Here is a 5,556-nt window from a genome sequence, read left to right on the forward strand (position 1 = left end):
GGGCCGCTACGTTGCTTGGCTGGAGCTCCTGCCAGCGACAAGCAGCCGAGGGCGCAGCTAGAGATGAGATGCGCAAACAGAGCTGGAAGCTGTCGCTGGAGCACACCGGAGAGTGAGACGGACGACGAGGTTGCCGTGGACATCCCCACGGATATGTTGCTCTTGTCCATGGCCTCGCCGCCATGGCTCGGGCACAACTTCCGTTGACTTTTTTTTGGCGTAGCAGGAAGATGAAGCGGATTAGTAATTTCCATCCATGCCCTGACTTGGACCAAGGACAGCATGAAACGAGGAAGCTGAGGGGACGTATTGATTGCAAGCTCGCAGCCGGCGACGTCCGAGTTCAAAATGGCGTCGTGCTAGGGGAATGGAAGTGAAACTACACGCCTACACGGGTATGCTTCCCAAGTACAGTAGCTCCTGGAAGGGGAATTCTCTTACGACTGTATTCCACCGGTTTCTTTATGAGAGCAAGTAAATTATACGGTGATCCAAGCGGGGCCCTCTACGCTCTAATGTTAAGAGTTTTAGGCTTTACGCTCTACTTCGTCTTCTCCAATATTAGAGTTTTACTCCCTCCGTTAGGAATTAGTTGTCTCGGAAATAGATGTATCTAGAACTAAAATACATCTAGATACATCCATTTCTACGACAAGTAATTCCGAACGGAGGGAGTACCTCTTAAGCTCCACAGCTCCAATCAAGCAAGTTTACACACTTTAGTTTTAGCTTTAGGCTAATAAGACATAGGGTTTAGGCTGACAAGACCTAGGGCTCATCTCACACACAATATAAGATCTCTCCATCCCACAATATAATAAGATCTTTTTTTCAAGCTAACTTTGAAAAAGGATACATTGTGGGATGGAGGACTAAAAGGGCAAGGGAGTCCCAAGGGAACTAGTCCTTTACTAAAAACCATAATAGACAGAGAGGTTCCAACCAACACCTAGTATCAACAGTCATACAAATTCGGTGTACCAAAATAAAGCACAATTTAGTTCCTCATCACTTGCCTACTAATAAACCCTTCCTTCCTTCATCAATACAATTAATCGCTCTGACCAAGCCCGCACCCTCATAGGTAGTAGAGACAAAGCATCAACTCCTGCCATGGCCACACTTGTATCCCTAAAAAAAGGAAATAATCAATTAATGACTATATGACATATAACTCTAAGTACATACTATAGCCAAAAAAAGAAAAAAGGAAAAAGGCATATCTACCTTCTCTTGGTGTTGCTCTGGTCATCTTCAATAAATTCATACAGAGCCATTCCTACCTTCATCCCACACTTTGGGTCATTTATGCCCTCCATCATGCCATGGTAAGCCTTGAATATTGACTCTCTAACCTTGCTACCATGATCCTTATCTCCTAACTTCAAATGAGCAGCTTCAGCTTCTCTAAGCTTTTCCAAAACTGGAGGCACGTACTTCTCAAATTTGTCACCAATAGCAACAGCAATCTCTCCAAAGCTTGATAAAATTGACGGTTGAAGTGACAATTCTTGGATACCCTTGTACAGAACTTCCATAATATGATCCCAGGATGGCACCACTTCTTCCTCTTTTCCCAAGATATGACAGATACTGCACATCACTCCTATGTAAACCGGAGAGAGTCGTTTCACATTAAAATATTGTAGGAGGATAGGCATGTGTTGTCCAAAATGACAACCAATGGCATGAGCAAGAGCACCAATGGCAAGTGCTGCTCGATCACGTGCAGTAGGATTGTCACTCGTTAAGACACGGCACAATAGGAGCAATAAACAGCTAGCAGAGTCCCTAAGTGTGAATGCTGCCTCCACCTCGAAGTTGCTCGTGCCCAGCTGCTTCATTGAGAGTTCAAGTAGACCACAATGCAAGACCTCAAGAAGGCCACGGTTCTTCCTCTCATCTGATGACATTGCTTCACCATGACCTTTAACCACAGTGCTCAACCTCCTGAAGATTTGAGACATTAATCCAATAAGAGCATCACAAATTTCTAGTTCTTCAATGTTGCTCACTCTCACGATCTCACTCAATGCTTTATAAGTAGATGCACATGGTGGAATCCTAAAAGGGGTCTCCTTAACAAGTTCTGAAGCAGAAAGGAGGGCATCAATAAGAGGCTTAACAAAAGGTGTAAGCTCAGATGACTTGGACGTGGACTTTGCATCCTCTCTATAACCTCTTGCAAGAAAATATATAGCTCCATACACTTCAATGGACACTTGAGGGACATCTTTGCTCATCTTTATTAAGAGTGTCATGATCCTAGGAAAGTCCACCACCTCATTTTTTATGATTCTATTTGCTCCCACAAGCTCAAACACCCGTCCAAGAATCCATGCAGCCCTCCCTCTTACACCTTCACCTTCCTGAGGATCTTCCATCATGCGAACCAATAAAGGAACTACAGGAGCAAGTTGATTAACAGAGGGACCTTCAAGGATAAAACCTAATGGATAAATGGCCATCATGCGACTAGGCCCATTGATATTCTCATGAACAAATTTCATCACAAGGGGGACAACTTTATCCTTCATAGTTCTAGTGGCCAGGCCTAGGCATGTCATGAAAATGTCTTGCACACTCTCATCTTCCACTTGTTCCCAGATGTCGTCAAGGTTTACTCCCTCTTGTTCTGCACTCACGGAAATGTCCATGTCCTCTAAATTATCATCTCCCTCTTCTTCTCCCTCTTCTTCTACACTCATGGAAACGACTTCTTGTTCTTTTTTCTCTTTTTCCAAGTTTTTCTCTTTTTCCATGTAAGCTTCTAGGAGAGGTTGAACAAATGAACAAAGATGACCAATAAAGATAGAGTCTCCTCCTCCTCCTCCTCCTCCTCCTTCTTCTTCTTCTTCTTCTTCTTCTTCTTCTTCTTCATCTTCTTCTTCTTCTTCTTCTCGGCAATTAATCTCTTTTCGGCAAATAGTGTTCCACAACTCAATACATTGGACTCTGAGTGATTCTTCATCTTCTTTCACTTTCAAAGCTTCCACTGTAAGACTCACTATGATTTCCATGTGGGGTAATAATTTGGTATGATATCTGGATGCAACTACAACAAGACACTCAAATGCCGCCTCTTTGATCTTGGTTTCCTTGGATCGAGAGGCACCATCACAAACTGCAGCCACTATAGAACTGCTGCCACTTTCCTCTTCAAGCTTAGCAAGCTCAATAAACTTAAGAATGTTGAGTAGAGCTTTAAGAGCTGCGAGACGAACTTGAGAACTTGGCTCTCCTCCCTCCTCCATTTTCACTTCATTGATGACACTAGCGAGAACAGCATCCACTTGATCCTCCTTCAGAACATAAGGGCTCTCCTCGAAGACATACTCGAGCACCTCTAGAGTTGCTTGCTTTAGGGAAGAAGATGGCATTGACATGTTCCCCACCAATTTGCCAATGAGCTCCTCCCATTGATTCCTTGGTATCTCAATGCATGCAACCCATGCAATAACTTTTGCAATAATTTTTGATGAGCGGCGCCTTGAATCACAATTGGATTCTAGAGTCAGGAGCAAGTTCTCCTTAATCTGTGATTGGATAGATGGATCGAGGCTGAGCCATTTTCGACTCCCTAGATCGTCGAGTGCAGGCTCCCCTGAGTCCAAGGAGTTCTTAAGGATGATACCAGCAAGTATGCTAGACTCTTCTGGAGTCTCCTCCCTCAAGAGCTGAGATGATAAACCTAGGAGGAAGTTGGAAAGGTCAAGATCATGGAGCTGCTTTAGTTTGCCTTCTGCTACTGACCGTAGGTTGTCATCTCCTTGACAAGCATTTGCGAGAAGAATATCAATTGATTGATCCATATCAAGTGCCTGGGCAAACATCAAACATCATAACTTGTGAGATAGAGGGAAAAGCAACAAAATTAACCCCCCAAAAAAGGAATCTAAGAACCACAGATGAACCAAATGGATGCAGAACTAGTTGTTAGTTACTAGAACATAAGTTACATTCAAATGAGTCAATCAGCAACAATCACACAACTTAAAACACTACGAGGAATCTTGAAGTCACAACTAAAATATTAGCACGAGAAGAAACACTAGAGAAATAGTAGACTCGCTCATGAATAATTGATAGTATCCACATGTCCAAAAGAAAAAGATAGTATCCCTCAACTTTACCAATAATCATAGCTTACAACAAAACAAGGAGCAAATTTACAGCAATGCTTTGAGAACAAAAGATTATAATACTACTTTAAATGCTGTCTCAAATAGGGATTGAGATCATGAGTTACATGATGAGGAGTTAGAGAGGCATAGTTGGTTGCAACACAAAGGCATGACCATTAGATTCTAAGGGATAATACCTTATAGGGAAAATTGATGGATAAATGGGTATATCTTTGAACCTTAATAGAATACAATATCTTAAGTGTCAAAAAATAAAGAATTTTACAACAAGGCTTCCAACACAAAATACATGAAAGTAAGGAGGCCACACCAAAATTCCTACATTTTCAAGTTTAAGATACGAGATGGGCTAGTTCAACAGCTTGGTGCTTCACAAGACAAGAGGGAAACTCAACATCCTCTAAGTACGATCGAGAACTAAAACCTACAGAATAATCCAAGGAAGCATATAAGCTCCGGTTTAAAATCTACACAGTAATCCAAGAGGAGGCCAACTCAATTCTCTACCTCACTAGAGAGAACCCCCATTCTCTAGCTCACAAGAAAAAACAGGTCAATCACTGGCACACCTACATGGATACATACATCAGATTGAGATCTAGAAAATTTAAGAGAAAAAGAGGGCAAACCACAAGATAGAAACTCAATAAACACAGAGAAAAGTCCTTACCTAGATCCTTAGGCAAAAGATACTAGTTAGAGAAAGAGAGTCGGTTTGAGGCAGCTTCCCATGGACTTCGAATTTTTTTTATTCTAGGTGGGGATTAGGGTTAGGGATGGAAAGGAGAATGATGGGAAGAGTAGGTAGCCAGATCTTACCAGCGGTTCCACAGACAAAGGAGCGAAAGAAACCCCTCCACTGGTGCCCCTATCCTCACTCCGGAGTCGGATGGATCCAGTGGCGGTGGCGGTGGCGGTGGCGGTGGCGGTGGCTGGTGGGACCGTGGGAGTCGGATGGATCCGCGGTGGCGGTGGTGGGGTGGGGTGGGGTGCGGCGGAGCGCGGATATGAAGGGAAGGCCAACTGAAAATTTAATTCTAATAAGGGCTGCCTACAACTTCTTTGCCGCGAGTTTACGACCAATTTACTTGCCACTGCCACTCCATATGAATCGTAAGATTCTGCTCGAAAAAGTAAGATTCGGTATCGGCTCTATTTTTTATTTATTTCTTGCAGGATTCTTATTCTTGGTGGAGCACGTAGAGTTCGTTCCTTTTGAGAATCATCCATTTCAAACCGCATCACCTTGTTTGAGAATCCTCAACGGAGTACAATTTCTTTTTTCAAACCTCTGGACTATATATGCTATAGCATAGCACTGGACGCCGTGTACCAAAAGAGCTTTTCGGTAAGGCGAATCACTCCTTAAGAGCTTTTCGGTAAGGCGAATCACTCCATGAGTAACTACAAA

General features: G+C 43.0%; 1 protein-coding gene across 3 annotated transcripts; it reads right to left on the bottom strand.

Moving 5' to 3' along the window:
* Positions 1 to 700: 700 nt before the first annotated feature.
* LOC119364672 (importin subunit beta-1-like) lies at positions 701 to 5,115 on the bottom strand. 3 transcript variants are annotated; one of them, XM_037630161.1, is made up of 4 exons: positions 4,816 to 4,957; positions 4,653 to 4,714; positions 1,228 to 3,821; positions 701 to 1,131 (listed from the first exon to the last, which is right to left on the bottom strand). In XM_037630161.1, exons 2-4 carry the CDS (start codon positions 4,671 to 4,673, stop codon positions 1,020 to 1,022), a joined length of 2,727 nt encoding a protein of 908 aa, XP_037486058.1. In that variant the 5' UTR covers positions 4,674 to 4,714; positions 4,816 to 4,957; the 3' UTR covers positions 701 to 1,019. The 3 variants fall into 3 exon arrangements, with proteins under 3 accessions (XP_037486058.1, XP_037486059.1, XP_037486060.1); XM_037630162.1 differs by lacking the exons at positions 4,653 to 4,714; positions 4,816 to 4,957 and adding an exon at positions 4,965 to 5,115; XM_037630163.1 differs by lacking the exon at positions 4,653 to 4,714 and having other exon boundaries at positions 4,816 to 4,958.
* Between the last annotated feature and the right edge of the window lie 441 nt (positions 5,116 to 5,556).

This window comes from Triticum dicoccoides, chromosome 2B, assembly GCF_002162155.2.
Source record: "Triticum dicoccoides isolate Atlit2015 ecotype Zavitan chromosome 2B, WEW_v2.0, whole genome shotgun sequence".
Lineage (NCBI taxonomy): Eukaryota > Viridiplantae > Streptophyta > Magnoliopsida > Poales > Poaceae > Triticum > Triticum dicoccoides.

What these genes read in the sequence shown, in the direction of transcription:
- LOC119364672 (XM_037630161.1), bottom strand. Translation starts at nt 4,673, where the DNA reads ATGGGGGTTCTCTCTAGTGAG. An exon ending in TGGGGGTTCTCTCTAGTGAG is followed by an intron (nt 3,822 to 4,652) that starts GTAGAGAATTGA and finishes ATGTTTGCCCAG; the next exon opens with GCACTTGATATGGATCAATC. An exon ending in CAGAGCAACACCAAGAGAAG is followed by an intron (nt 1,132 to 1,227) that starts GTAGATATGCCT and finishes TCCTTTTTTTAG; the next exon opens with GGATACAAGTGTGGCCATGG.